Source organism: Cololabis saira, chromosome 9 (assembly GCF_033807715.1).
Source record: "Cololabis saira isolate AMF1-May2022 chromosome 9, fColSai1.1, whole genome shotgun sequence".
Lineage (NCBI taxonomy): Eukaryota > Metazoa > Chordata > Actinopteri > Beloniformes > Belonidae > Cololabis > Cololabis saira.
Genome location: NC_084595.1, coordinates 14,465,030 through 14,479,889, shown reverse-complemented (window position 1 = coordinate 14,479,889; position 14,860 = coordinate 14,465,030). Strand labels below are relative to the sequence as shown.

The 14,860-nt window shown below is 43.5% G+C and overlaps 1 protein-coding gene across 1 annotated transcript; it reads left to right on the top strand.

Moving 5' to 3' along the window:
- The first annotated feature begins 2,022 nt into the window (after window positions 1-2,022).
- Window positions 2,023-4,852, top strand: LOC133450955 (uncharacterized). The gene has a single exon (XM_061729858.1). The coding sequence runs from the start codon at window positions 2,023-2,025 to the stop codon at window positions 4,780-4,782; it is 2,760 nt and encodes a 919-aa protein (XP_061585842.1). The 3' UTR covers window positions 4,783-4,852.
- The last annotated feature ends 10,008 nt before the right edge of the window (window positions 4,853-14,860 follow it).

Genomic DNA, 14,860 nt, shown 5'->3' with positions numbered 1-14,860 from the left:
TCACATACTATTGCTCAGCTCCTCAGAGAAGTCAGTGTGGGACTTAATCCAATGTGAAGCAGTTAATGAGCATTTTAATTAAAAACATAAGCAGAATAATACCTTTTTAACTCTTTCCTATGTTCTTATAGAGCTATATTGTCTCATTTGATTCTTAAAATGTTTCAATGGATATAACAACCACATAGGGGTAAATCCACAAAGAACAGATTGCGCCCGCAAATAGCCCTGTGAATTGCGCTGCATTAGCGCCCGCAATTTGCTCCGCTTTAAGGTCCTATTCACAAAAGATTTTGCTCTAATGATATACCGGCGCAAACACGCCCATAAAGTTTTGCGGCTGATTGCAATTTGCACTTGTCTGAGTGAGCGGAGCTGTTTCCAGTGTTCTCCGTATTTCAGCACACAGATTGGTCCATAATGAGACTGCAGAGAGCACAACAGCCTCAACTTTCACGTATTTGTACTTCTAGTATTTCGCATGCAGATAGATAGATAGATAGATAGATAGATAGATAGATAGATAGATAGATAGATAGATAGATAGATAGATAGATAGATAGATAGATAGATAGATAGATAGATAGATAGATAGATAGAAAAGACCTCAGTGTCTGTATGACATAAGCTAATGAAATGTCAAATGTTAAGAGGCTGTGCGCATTTACGCACAAGGCACAGCACCGGTAACTTCATTAACACTGGATCGGGATCAGATCAGGATCTAATGGTAATTCATGTTCTTTGTTTTGCTACACGTATGAAAGCTGTATGTGTACACTGTATGAAAGCGATACGAAAACGGCCCCGCAGCCCCGCTTCACCCCCCGCTCCCCCTCCTCCTCTCCCGTCTCCCCTCAGAGCTGCTCAGGACGGGTTTATGGTTCTGCGTTCCTTTAACGCAGAGCCTACGGCGTAGGTGCGCGTCGCCGCGTACCCTACGCCGTAGGCTCTGCGTCGTTTTAACGCGGGACCCTAATTTAGGCACCATACACCTGCACGTAAAGGTTTCACGCGCGAGTAAAACTCATATATATGAAAAAAAAATCTGAGTCCCTTTAGGGGCTCCGTGGGGCTCCCTAAACGCAGCCCCTCATTTGTTCTGTCCTACAGTGTGAGGAGGTTCCCCGCATGTCACCACGGCAGCAGCAGCAGCAGCACCAGAGTCCTGACTGACTGAGCTTCACACAGAGAGACACGATCAGCGCTATTTTAATTTATTATTTTATTATTTTAAGTCTGATATATGTTGTGATATGTGATGACATTATTAAGCTGTTAAACACACACATTCTAGATTATGTTTATATGGTGGAATTGTTTGTAATAAAGCAGCCCCTACTGTATGGATGAATCCTGAGCTCCGTCCTGTTATTTTTATTTTTAAATCCGAGATAAGTCCACAACCCCACTTGATCTGACTGTGTACACTCATGTCTGACTGTAGATTTCACCCTTAATATCATTCAGTATCACACAGGCTTGAATGACATTGAGAGAGAGAAACAGAGAGACGGGGAGTGAGGAGTTTGCGCGCAGTTTAATACACGCTTCTGAAAGACGGTATTTGCTCCACTATTTTTGCGTGTGGCAAATAGCCCTGGCCTTTGTGAATTAGGTGCTTTTTGCAATGAGGCTTATTTGCATAGAAAGGGGGCAATTTTGCGCCGAATTACCTAATTTGCATGCATGCAAATGGTACCGGCGCAGACTGCCACTATTTGCTTGGCAGTCTGTGACAGTTTGTGGAGCAATTCCCCCTTTGCGGGTGCTTTGTGAATTAGACGCTCTCTTTTTGTCTCATTTGCACCGGTTTAGCGGCCGCAAAAGCCGCGCAATCCTTTTGTGGATTTGGCCCATAGTTTTTTAATATTGTTGGAAGTACTTTATGAAAAAACCTCATCTGAGCTTACTGTATGTTGTGGAAAACTATATTCTGTTGGTGAAGAGAAGAAGAAAAGCCCCGGAACACCCTACACAAAGAACCAGAGAGCTGCCAAGATCCATAACATCAGGCAGGAGATGAAATTGCTTAAGTCCCAGCACAAGGTGGCAGGAGAGGAGGAGCGCATTGGCCTGGCCCAGCTAATGTGCATCTTGAGGAAGAAGATCAGGATTCTCCGACGAGCAGAGTGGCATCGAAGGCGCCGGCGTGAGAGGACACGTAAACGTGCTGCCTTTATTGCCAACCCCTTCAATTTCATGAAGGACCTTCTGGGGCAGAAGCGCAGCGGGAAACTTGCCTCCTCGCAGGAAGACATTGACCAATATCTCACTCGGATATATAGCGACCCCGAGAGAGAGCATGAGTTGGGAGAGTGCAACATCCTAATAGACCCCCCTGTTCCGGACATGCAGTTCGACATGACTGAGCTGCAGCTTAAGGAAGTCAGAGAGGTTGTCCGCAAAGCAAGGGCTAGCTCTGCTCCAGGACCAAGTGGCACTTCATACAAAGTGTACAAGAACTGTCCCAAACTCCTACAGCGTCTATGGAAACTCCTGCGAGTGTTCTGGAGAAGAGGGAAGATCCCAGATCAATGGCGAGTGGCTGAAGGGGTGTGGATCCCGAAGGAGGAAAACTCCACCCAGCTAGACCAGTTCCGTATCATATCCCTGCTGTGTGTCGAGGCGAAGGTTTTCTTCAGCGCCATCTCAAGACGCCTGAGCACCTACCTGGTAAAGAACACTTACATTGACACATCAGTGCAGAAGGGTGGCATACCAGGAATGCCAGGCTGTATGGAGCATACCGGCGTGGTGACACAGCTAATCCGGGAGGCCAGAGAGAACAAAGGCAACCTGTCAGTGTTATGGCTCGACCTGGCAAATGCTTTTGGCTCCATTCCTCACAAGCTGGTCCAACTCACACTGACAAAACATCATGTCCCCAGCAGGTGTAGAGACCTCATCACTGACTATTACGACAACTTCAGGATGAGGGTTTCCTCTGGAGCAACAACATCATCTTGGCACAAGGTAGATATTGGCATTGTCACAGGGTGTACCATCTCTGTGACACTGTTCTCCCTAGCCATGAACATGCTCATCAAGTCTGCGGAGCCAGAGTGCAGAGGGCCTCAATCGAGATCCGGACAGCGGCAGCCACCCATCAGGGCATTCATGGATGACCTCACAGTCACCACTGAATCAGTACCAGGCTGCCGATGGATTTTAAAGGGTCTCGAGAAGCTAGTGGAGTGGGCCCGGATGTGTTTTAAACCAGCCAAATCTAGATCAATGGTGCTGAAGCGCGGGAGGGTGGAAGACAAATTCCGGTTTACCATCTCCGGCGAAGACATCCCTACCATCTCAGAGAAGCCAGTCAAGAGCTTGGGCAAGGCTTTTGACAGCTCTCTGAGAGACAAAACATCAATTCAGTCCACTTGCGCTGAGTTGGATGGCTGGCTGAAAACTGTAGACAAGACAGGCCTTCCTGGGAAGTTCAAAGCCTGGATCTACCAGCATGGCATTCTCCCCAGGGTCCTGTGGCCCCTCCTTGTCTACGCCTTCCCAATCTCAGCGGTTGAAACTCTGGAGAGGAAGGTCAGCAAACACCTCCGAAGATGGCTTGGGTTACCGAAGAGTCTGAGCAGCATCGCTCTCTATGGGCGCAACAACAAACTGCAGCTGCCCTTTAGATCCTTGGAGGAGGAATTCAAGGTGACAAGAGCCAGAGAGGTGGTGCAGTACAGGGATTCAAGGGACCCAAAGGTGGCCAATGCTGGGATCCAAGTGAGGACTGGCAGGAAGTGGAGAGCAGAGGATGCTGTCCAAGAGGCAGAGGCCAGGCTACGTCACAAAAACCTGGTGGGAGTGGTCACACGGGGCAGAGCTGGGCTAGGGTCCTTTCCAACTCCTCAATTCAACACCAAGGGGAAGGAGAGGCGGTGCCTTGTCCAGGAGGAGGTGAGAGCAGTAGAGGAGGAGACTAGATCCTGCAAGGCAGTGGGGATGAAACAACAGGGAGCCTGGACAAGATGGGAGAATGCGACAGAGAGGAAGGTGACCTGGACTGAACTCTGGAGAGCCGAGCCCCAACGCATCAAATTCCTCATCCAGGCAGTCTACGACATGCTCCCAAGCCCATCAAACCTGCACACATGGGGCTTAGCAGAGACACCAGCGTGCCCCTTGTGTTCCAAGCGAGGAACTCTAGAACACATCCTCAGCTGCTGCACCAGGGCACTTGGAGATGGAAGGTACCGCTGGAGGCATGACCAAGTCCTTAAGACCATTGCTGAGGCCATCAGCGCTGGACTTGTGTGGGCAAAGCAGTTCCGGCCCTCCAAGAGAACCATCGCCTTTATCAGAGCTGGGGAGCAGGCAACCCCTGCCAGAAGATCTACTGCTGGCATCCTGACCTCTGCAAGAGACTGGCAGCTGCTGGTGGACCTTGAACGACAACTGAAGTTCCCCAGCCACATTGCTGTCACCACCCTGCGGCCAGACATTGTCCTCGTGTCGGAGTCCACCAAGCGAACAGTGATGCTGGAGCTGACAGTTCCATGGGAAGAACGCTTGGATGAAGCCTTCGAGAGGAAACTTTCCAAGTACGCAGGACTGGTCAGTGACTGCCAGCAGGCAGGGTGGAGAGCGAGGTGCCTTCCAGTGGAGGTAGGATGCAGAGGTTTTGCGGCCCGTTCTTTGGCCAGAGCCTTTAGCTATTTAGGCATCGTGGGAGAGAGGAAGAGGAGAGCCATCCGCAGCACCACCGATGCGGCAGAGAGAGCCTCAAGATGGCTGTGGCTCAAAAGAGGAGAGCCATGGAGTCATGGTAGCTAGCCATCTGGACACAAGCTGGGGTTTGATCAGCCCCGGTTGGGTCACCTGGAGGAGGGTGTATGATGTTGAAAGACCCGAAACACCCGATGATTCCAGGAACATCACTGAAGATGTGTCCAGAGGCATCAGTAGATGTATGTACACAGTGTCTGTATTCTGGGATCTGCCACTAACTGAATTGGTATTATCAATTTTTCAAAGATCATTTTATTAATTTTACCCTCTTTTTCTTTTAATGCTTAACTTTTGCAAGTACAAAGATGCAGGGCAACATATGTGTTCAATATGATGTTGACTGAATCATTCCTCGGCTAAGTGATTCGCCATGTACCAGTCATATATTTAAAACTTCTTAAAGCATGCGTCGAAGCTTCCTGGATACTATGTATTACTCCCAAAATCATGGTTATTAATGGGAAACAACCCAACTTGTGGGACCACGGGCCTCTACCTGCAACAAAACCAACACGTTTATCTGGGTCTAACCTTCATTTCATTAAAGAAGACATTCAATGCTGCACACATTTTTTTGTCTTAGTTCTGAAACTCTTGCCAGACTCTGAATGAGTAGCTGTTTGTCTAACTGCCTATGATGCCTCTGATTCTCCAAACCGAGATTAAGGTGACGACCTCACACAATCCCACCTCCAAAAAAAAAAAGATCTTACTTTGCATCATTGGGATAGATTTTAGCACTTATCCTACTTGTTTATTTTTCAGACACTGATGGACATAACATCAGATAACCCTTTTGATAACCCCATCAGTGAAAGCATTTCAACACCACTTAGAACTGTAACTTCAGGATGCACTGATGAACTATGTGCAGTGCAGTTCATAATTATTATTGCAACAACACATCATCAGTAGGGTAAAACTATGACGGTCTAAACCCAGCTCACTTTGCCCGTTAGTGGGTGAACAATCCAACGCTTGGTGAATTCTGCTTCAAAATGAAAGGAAGAGCCAACGTAGAAGGATCAAAAAGCAACGTTGCTTTGTAATTGCTGTGTGAACACAACGATTGTCTCTTGAATGCGTGCCGGGATATCCACTTTAGATATAAGTCTTCTTTTCATACAGTGTAAAGGCAACAAGGAGAGAGAGAAATAATAAATACATAAAAACCTTATTTAACATGGGGTTTGTTTTCATTCCTCCTTGTGACCAGATATTTCTCTGGGTTCTTTTCTTCATATTATTACTCTATGCACCAGTGATGATCAATTTTGTGAGAATAAAATCAGACTAATATAGTATTTGTTTTGTTTTTTTTAATCCATCTTTACTTTATGTTATGCTGTTCTGTATCTAAGTTCCAGCAGATGTAACATCAGAGCACTTCCCTTCTTAAACACACTGAACCATAAAACTCATTTGGAGCACTATGAAGTTCATCGGGCTCCCCATGCCAGGAATGCCAGAGCAAAACTGACGGTGGTCCTCTCTATTACTTGCTGAGAGACATTTAACTAAAGATCAGAGATCATTAAGTAGATTTGGAAGATCAAATTCTGTAAGTTCCTTTGCTCTGTACTTCATCAGAGGAAACTCGGATGAACTAAAATGTTCTTGCAGGCAGAGACTAGATGTGCAGAAGAGTCTGAGATTAGTTCTCTCTATGATAACCATCTCAGGTCCCTATAAATCTGGTTAGATCAGACTGTTGGGCGGGATGGCATGGGACATGTTCACTCTTATATACATATACAAAAGACATGTGCTGCAACATCACATTTCATGTTAATTCTAAATATTCTCAATTTGTCTCACTTTATGACTCTAATAGCCGGAGACACTTCAACTCCTTGTGTCAACCTACTTTATGACATTATGTCACTCACACTATCTATCAATCAAAAGGGTTTATTTTACCAATCTCAGCATTAACCCATCATATATATGTAGACGATGTAGAAAAAGTATGAAAAAAGAAAATGCAGAGAAAAAAGAGATTCAAAGACTGAAATGCTCTTAAATGACTGAGTTGCTGCTTATTTTCTCACTGCTGCTTTGCAAACCTGCTTCACACAGAATGTCTTGCTTATATACCTTCCTTGGTCTACTTTTGCCGCATTTTAAAGGACACTGATTTTAAAGGGGGGAGTGTACACCAATGAATGTAAAGCTTCATTTATACCCAGAGTAAACCTGCTCACAGACCTCGCAAGCAGGGTTCGAAGTCGGCTGGAACGGTGCAGAGATACGCTCTTGGATGTAAAGGAGGGCAGCCGCCTCTCCAAAACCAAGATTCAAAACCATCATATTAACACTTTTCATGAGAAAAAAAAACCCACCCACTCACATCCACATCCGCAAACATAATACCATCACCTTCAGTGTGGGGGGTTGACATGGTCATCAGGATCACTAATTGCGTTTCCATTACATGCTTTCCCAAAAGAGAAGTTCAACTGAATTTGCGATAAAGGTGTAGCTTAGGGTCGGTGTTTCCATTTAACGGTGAATAATGATTAAGTAGTGTTATAGTAGAACTACATCAATGATCTTACTCTTCAAAAATGTAAAGAATGGTGTTGTTTGAAGGTAATTTTGACAAACAAGTAGGAACATTTATAATGAAACCATGGTCCTTAACAACCACCAGCTCTTTTTGATGCTGCCCAGCCTGTAGCCAGGCTGTTACTGAATACAGAAACTGTTTAAAATGGGTCAAAAATTAATATATGTATGTTTTATGAAGTTCTTCAATAGAAACATCTGGATAATAACTGAAGAAACCTTTTTCAATCATAGATTTACATGATGCAGTCAAATAAACTTTAATACCTTTAATAACCTTTTTAAGTGCATTGTGTATAAACAAAATGCAACCATTATTAACATTTGAGGAAACGGTGATGTTGACTGTGTTAATTAATGTAATTTCATGTGTAAAACATCAGTAATGTTGATAAACTCGTGCATTTTCCTGCCAATTTTGAAAAGTAATGTTTTTCAGTGAATCCAGCAGTTTTGGTCCTATTTAGTATCTTACCCGAGTCCCCCTTAAGCTACTGTATAGAGCCAGCCATAAATGAAATAGACCACTTTAGCCATCACACTCTGGTGAGAAACAGGGGTTTGATGGCTTTCACTCAAGGGTTTGCAGGAAGCTGCACCACTGCAGCTTACTGTGACATCTTCACATCAGCCCACTAAATTGATCTTGCTCTCCAGACTTTGGTGCTTTTACCAGCTGAGGCCAATCCCAGCCAGTGCACTCCCATCTAAGTGGTTATGCTGAGTCTGTTTGTGCTGATTGCCCTTGAATGGTCCCCGTGGCCAGATGTGGTGTAACGGCCACCTCTCTGTGGGACAAACAGCCTCTCAGGAAAGGGGAAAGGACAATTACTAATCAATGAGTACAGCTTCCCGATCACCCAAAGGAGTGTTAAAGCTGCGTCTCATTTCACCACAATCCTTTCTGGGGAAACTGGTCCTCTTTTGGACGATGACTGGATGGCATGCCTTCTAATGGATTAACAGGGACTGACCGCAAAAGGTAATTAAGGAGCAAAAAGTACATTAAAGGGTCGATTTCATACATTTCTTGTGTTTCTTTTATCTATTTTTAATTTCTTCAAACCTTTCATGACGATATAGCTTGTAGAGTTCTGTGCTGCTTTGTATTTGCTATTTGACAAGGAAACCGAACCTACAAATCCAGACGTACCACGAGCAAAACTAAAGTTTCTTTTGCATTTACGTCTACTTACCATCCCTTACAGCTCATTAACCGTGCCCAAAAGTAAAAATAATATTGGATTAGATTGATATGAGGATTTTCTGCAGTCAAAGCGCTCACATAATTCCATTATTCATTCACTCGTCTTTCACACCTGGTGGTGGTAAACTACATGTGTAGCCACTGCTGCCCTGGGGAAAGGACAGTCAGTCTGTGGTAAACCTGGCAGACAATCCGAGCCAAAGGCCTCTCCGTCCGCCACCGGAACATTCATACAACATTCACACACCAGACCTCACTGGACGTAAGGAGGGGGGAGTGTCTTGCCCAAGGACACAGCAACAGATAACTGGGGAAGTGGGATTCGGACCGCCAATCCTTCGATCATTGAACGACCTGCTCTACCACCAGTGCCACCACCACCCAAACCCAAAATAATGGAGAGACAATCAAACCAGTCTGTCCTTGTAGCGAGAGTCTCTGGGTGGGTTTGACAACAGAGTGACGACGTTATCTGGATGTAGACAGTGTAGATGGCTGCAGCTGAGGAATAACGGCCGTCTGGATCGGCTCAGACAGGTTCAGACGTTTTCTCAGAAAATTGAAGAGAAGACAAAAATGAAGTTTGCTGATAGGCTTCATCAAAGGTTTAATTTACTCTTCTACACAACAAATGCTCCCATTTGTGTTGCTCTGAATACATCAACTGGTTTGCTACTCTGATTGGTCGCACCATCAACCAAATGCATGCAAAAGGCGCTTTACCAAGCAGCCCTTGGTGCCCAGGGGGCTTCTTGGATCAGGAAGCCCGTAGAGTCAGGAGCGATTGTTGATCGTTTTCCAAGCTACATCTTTCTAGATGTGGGTCTGATCTCTCAGGCTAATTGAAATAAGGTTTTGTGGACAAACTCAATGCACTTGTGCTTATAACACACTAATTAAACATAGACAGTGCTGGGGAAAAAAGCAAAGTTGTGGACAAATGATTTAAACCAAATATAACCGTGGTCAGTTTAGACACCTGGAATGAAATGAATTAGATGAGATTGGTGGTGTGAGCTTGGTAGAGCCACTTTGGTAAAAGACAGCAAGATGAAAATAAAAGCAAAACACGTTAACTGCTGAACATGCAGGGTATTCATGGTGGAACCACCACTGTGGAGGAAGCTGTTGCTCTCCAAAAAATAAATCGCTGCACACCTGAAGTTTGCGAGAGAATAACTGACAATTTGCTCTTCCACTGGGAACATATTTTGTGGAATGATGAAACAGCTGGAATCAAAAAGAAGACCAAGCTTTATAGTGAAAACTTTCATAGAGTAAAGCGTAACAACATCAAATTGCTTAGATGATTCGTGGATTAATTTGCCAGGATGTCCACCAGCTGAAGTTTAGTAGAAGTTTAGACACAACATGACAAGCATGGAAATAGCTTCACCACATAATAGCTTCACAAAAGAAAAAAGCAATTTAGGAGAGGCCCCATGAGAGTTTAGTTTTCACAGAGATGCTGTGGAATGTCCTCAAGAGAGTTGTCCACAGCAGAGATACACTGAAACAGATCTGTAGAGAAGAATGGTCAGAAATCCCTCCTGAAACTAAGTTATTGTGGCTAAAGGACATTTCTTTAGAACCATCAATGTTAAATAAACTCACAAGAAATAATGATTTGTGCCTTTTGACCTTAAGCACATTGTGCTTGTCTGATATTGTGTCTAAGGTAAAGACTGGATTACATTCTGTGGCAAATGAATGCAGAAAATCATTTAAGTGAAAGTTTTCAAGTATTGTGCTTTTTCTTGTCACTGTATTTAGACCTGCTCTAATTAAACAAATGTGTTTGATACGCACCATATTAATTTAATTGGTCCCCTCAACTTGAACTGAGGGGTCCAATTGAGGAGGTCACTATGAGTCATTGTTTTCTTTCAAAAACGGGGAACTTGCAGTTCAGCTGGTTCTAGCAGCTTGTCTCACTGATTTCAACACATATTTCAGAGGATTGTGTGAAAATGCAGTCTCTCTTATCTTGGTTTCCATCAACTGCTTCATTTTGGTTTTTGTTTGGCCTTTGTGTCGAAAACACAAGCAATGAACAAACAGATAACCTCTTTTACTTTTCCTGGAGTAAAGACATGTCACCAGGTGATTACATCATTCTGTTACTGCACCTGAGTCTGATAGGAGGACTTCCACCACCTCCAATGAAAAGATGAAGGCTGGAAAAGAAATCTGATCTCATGCACTTGCAGGAGGTACATTGCCATCAAAGTGTTGTGACAAGTGCCTTCAGTCAAGCAGGTTGTAGCCTGACAACAGCCGAGGCAGAACATGCAGAGAACAGTGATGATAGATGTCACTATGTCTGCCATCTGAACTGTCACACAGGCCTCAAGGTTTGTGTTTGGGACTGTACGATTTTTTTTTTTCTGTGATCAACTGTTTTTTTTTTATTTGTTGATGCGTACAATTAAATTGAACAATTATGCACGCAATTGTATAGCAACAACCTTTAAATCACCCGTCCCCCCACCCACCCTGTAGCGATCCAACAAGACAACAATAACACAACAACAGGACAAAACAAGCAAGACAAGAAAGCCAAAAAAAAATAGATAAATGTTCAGGCAATATTCAGTTCTTTAAGTTTTTAAATGGCATGTGTCCATATTTTTAATGATGTCCCAGGTCCCGCACCATGAATTCTTGCCACTGAAAGTTATATATGTAAAATGTCCATAAACAGATTAAACCAGTGACATGTTGGTAGATCGTGTGGTGGTTTCCATCGAAGGGCAAACATTTTTTTAGCGGCTGTTAATCCTGACACCAAACCGGCATGGAACCGGCCAAAACACGAGCAGCAACCGTCCCAAATCTCGAGATCCAATCACAATCTAAGCTAAGCTACCGCGATTAACTAACCCCAAAAACTACAGAGCAAGCATGCAGGTGAACAAGCCGATGTATATGTCTATATGTGTGTGTGTGTGTGTGTGTGTGTGTGTGTGTGTGTGTGTGTGTGTGTGTGTGTGTGTGTGTGTGTGTGTGTGTGTGTGTGGCTATGGTGTGTGTGTGTGTGGCTATGGTGTGTGTGTGTGTATATGCATGTATGTGTGTGGGGGTGTGTGTTTTTGTGTGTGTGTGTGTGTGTGTGTGTGTGTGTGTGTGTGTGTGTGTGTGTGTGTGTGTGTGTGTGTGTGTGTAATGGTCCTATCAAAGCTCCACCTGAATTGTATCTATAGTGGAGGAGGGGGGGGCGCAACCCCACAATCCGCGAGAGCAGAGGCCGACAAGGAAGAACCTGGAACCCAGGCCACCAGCAACCCCACAGAGGACGAGAAGAGGGCGGGAGAACTCCACCCCCAGCAAGGCCCGCCCCCTCCCAGCGGCAAGGGGCCCCCACGACCATGGGAAGAGGCAGCCAGGGATCCCACTGCGGCGGACCAGGACCCAGGCGAGCCCGACCACCCGGCCCGGGCCGGACATGCGGCCAGGAAGCCCACACCCCCCAGGCTACGATAATTCTATTATCCTGGCGGGAAGTTGTAGATCCAATTGGTTAAGTTTATATTTTTTATTTATTATGGTCTTAAGTTGTTGGTATTCTAAAAATGTGTTACTGCTAATTCCATATTGAACAGTGAGTGTACAAAAGGGTACAAACTGTCCACCTATGATTACATGCTGCAGATACCGTATTCCTTGGTCTCTCCATTGAACAAAGTTTACCATCTTTTTGTCATTTTCAGGATATCTGGGTTGTTCCATATGGGTGTGCGGTCACATGGAAAAAGTGAAACTTTAGCTACTTTAAGGAATTCCCACCACAACTTTTTCTTTGTAATATAAATTTAACTCTGAGTCATTATTAATCAGGAGCACCCAGGGAGAACATGGGATTGCCTTTCCAGTTACATTGGATATATATATATATATATATATATATATATATATATATATATATATATATATATATATATATATATATATATATATATATATATATATATATATATATAGCCTACTGACTTTTTGCCAGAATGATAATACAGGCGGGCATTGCCAAAACATATGAAGGAATGATCCTGTGGTGTTACTTGAACAGAATCTGCAAAGAGGAGAATTGATTTTGTTCATTGCATGTTGTTTTTTTGGTGTTAAATAAGTTCTATGCAGAAAGTTAAAATGAATCAACTGGTAATTAGGATTTTTTGAGGAAAGTTTTAAATGTGTTTCCAGGGTAATTCGTCACAGATTAGATCAGTCTGCCAACGTGACTGAAAAGTAAGGCTTTCATATGTCGACTTGAGAAGTAATTCATACAATGATGAAGCTAAGCCTCTGGATTTATTGGCCTTGACAATAACCAAGTGGAAAGGCAGTGAGTCCAGTTTTCTGTCCCAGGTTACTCCATACGCTTTCATCGAGGATCTCAGTCTCAGATAAAAGAAGAAAGAAGTACCAGGTAGATTATATTGCTGTTTGATGTCAAGAAATGTACGCAGACCTTCATCTCTATAAAGATCTTTTAAAGTATGGACTCCTCTGTCTGTCCAAGGAGGAAAGACAAATGGACGAGAGTCAGAAAGCAGAGAATGGTTATGAAAAATTGGAGATTCCAATTGCCATTTTTGTGTTGTTTTTGTGTTTTTACAAGCAAGTTGTAGCCTGACAACAGCCGAGGCAGAACATGCAGAGAATATTGATGATAGATGCCACTATGTCTGCCATCTGAACTGTCACACAGGCCTGAAAGGTTTGTGTTTGGGACTGATTTTGATTTGGACATAAAATGTACATAAAAAGACATGAAAATTGTAAGTCATGAGATAATGGTAGATCAGACCTTGAGACCCATCCAATTTGTTAAAAGATATCTTGATTTAGCAGTCAAATAATGCTTGACTTAATGCATGATATTGTTTGACAAGTAATCCCAAAACATGAGCCATGATCCTATTTTGTTGCCAAGCCCCGATTCTTTCCTCTCACACAGAAATAAACACATTCTTGAAGGAGATTTTAACGTATTTTTAGCAAATATGAAAAATATCCTTATGCCTGAAGCATTCAACTGTTATGATTTGTATTACACATCAAGAAGACACTGGAATATTATCAGGTAGTCTATAAAAAAAGAAAGAAATTAACTTTTTTTTTTGCTTCTCCCTATCTGATTTATTTTAATGGAAATGTTGCTTTTCTTTTGGATTTCTGTGCTGTGATCTCCATCATTTCTGGCTGCTGGTGCGTGATACACACCATATTTTTTGTGAGTTTCTGTTACCTGATCTGTTTATCTAAGTCTTTTCATTCAGCTTTTTTCAGACTCGTACATTGGCCAGAATGCAAAAATCTGCAGCTTGATCTAATGAGAGCTCTCTTACACTGCTTTCAAACAAATATCCCATGTGTTTGCTTGTTTGCAAGACAGAGTCAGAGAGAAAAAGGTGTACATTCAGACAGACCAAAACTTTGAATACCCTTTAAATTACACTACTCATTTGCACTGAACAGGTTACATGGTTACCATAAACCTGTTCTCCAACCGTCACAGTCGGCTTCCTGCTCCTTAATGTGTCTTCATTCCTGTTTTTGCATCCAGCTGATCAAAATAACTGCAGGACTTGCTGCCATCAAAACATGTCCAGCTCTGTCTCCCCCTGCTCCTTCTTCAATAATGATCATGTATATCATCACTTTTTTATTTACCAACCACTTTGGCTCCGTAGACGACTATTTTGCAGAACTGACACGAGCCGCCAGTAGTTCCTTTATTTCGTTATCATTCCAGTTTCCTGTCATCTCTATTTCCAAAACTGCTGCATTTCTGAATGTCTGTTTTGATGGATGTTGCTGCTCTTACACATCAGTCACAACTCATACCTGCGTTGAACTGCGGAAGATGGACAGAGTTTGGTCAAGTTTGATTTCCATTCATCCATCCATCCATCTTTTATGCCCACTTAATCCTATACCGGATCACAGGGATTTGCTGGAGCTTATCCCAGCTCATTGCAGGCGAAAGGCAGGGGTTCGATTTCAAAACAATGATTTCAGTTGGTGTAGTATAATGATAAATACCAGTTTGGAAACATTCAGATAGACCACCCACCTAGTAACCCAGGCGGTATGTCCATGTAAGCCCCAGTGGGCTATTTGGGTACATAGTGACTCGAAATGGATAGGGTTTCACTATTATGTGCCCGCTATTGGTACACCGCCATGAGCCCAATGCCTCCAGTTCACAAGATGGAGCCTGTATAAAAGCCAGGCGGATTCCACTGAGAGTCCATACGGGTCGATGCAGTCAGCGCCGTCATGCATCACCTTTGCAGCCCTCTTTTAACCCATATGGGGCCATATGAGTGGCCCCTGCCTTCTGTA

What these genes read in the sequence shown, in the direction of transcription:
- LOC133450955 (XM_061729858.1), top strand. Translation starts at nt 2,023, where the DNA reads ATGAAATTGCTTAAGTCCCAGCACAAGGTGGCAGGAGAGGAGGAGCGC.